The sequence below is a fragment of the Sinocyclocheilus grahami genome, unplaced genomic scaffold, assembly GCF_001515645.1.
Source record: "Sinocyclocheilus grahami isolate Dianchi unplaced genomic scaffold, SAMN03320097.WGS_v1.1 scaffold68887.1, whole genome shotgun sequence".
In the NCBI taxonomy this organism is placed as follows: domain Eukaryota; kingdom Metazoa; phylum Chordata; class Actinopteri; order Cypriniformes; family Cyprinidae; genus Sinocyclocheilus; species Sinocyclocheilus grahami.
The window spans coordinates 1-730 of NW_015528645.1; the positions used below are offsets into that span (position 1 = coordinate 1).

Consider the following 730-nt stretch of genomic DNA (forward strand, 5'->3'; position numbering starts at 1 on the left):
CATGAATTTTGAAATTTTTTTAGCTGCTTCCTCACAGGCTCCTCCCAAGACTTTAACCTTAACAACCCCTGAATCGTCTTCATGATAAATCTTAGTGTGGTAATCTGATTGTATTTGTTCAATAAACGATTCCTTAAAATGCATTACGTATTTAAACACATCTGGTTCCACATGAAAGGAATCCTCCATTTTCCGTTTGGGAGATGAGAGATTCCGCTGCCGAATGCTCGTGCTGGAATCCTCATAGCTCCTGGTGGGACTGCTGAAGGAACTTTCCGCGCTTGAACTAACATCCAGTGGAGAGGCAGCCTGCATGAGTGCCTGCCTGTCTGGGGACTCTGGGGATCTTGAGTTTATTCCAGAAGATGGGTTTCTGCCCGCAGCATACACTGAGTGGCCATTGTTGTGACTGTGCCTCGATGAGAAATGAGATCTAGATTCATAATCACTGGAGCCAGCTCTTAAAACAGAGTCAGACGAGTAGCCATTAGAGTATTGCGAAGGTGTTCTTCTTTGAGGGTGGATTTCTTGAGCCAGAAGATGCATGAGTTTGGGATGGATGCGTTTTAAGTTAAGAAAGGTTCCCTGCAAATGCAGCTGTCCCAGGCTGGTCTCTGACACCTGAAAGCCATTGCTATGAAGAATGTCTCTGATCTTTCTCTGACTGGAGAACATCTTAACATTGAGGAATGCTTCAGCTGGCATGTCCAACTGAAAAAAATAATAATAA

At 44.1% G+C, this 730-nt stretch overlaps 1 protein-coding gene across 1 annotated transcript; it reads right to left on the reverse strand.

Moving 5' to 3' along the window:
• Positions 1-18: 18 nt before the first annotated feature.
• LOC107581059 (uncharacterized) lies at positions 19-717 on the reverse strand (the record flags this gene model as incomplete). The annotated part of the gene is made up of 1 exon (XM_016266635.1): positions 19-717. A coding segment is annotated over one exon (699 nt), but the record flags the coding sequence as incomplete, so codon positions are not given.
• Between the last annotated feature and the right edge of the window lie 13 nt (positions 718-730).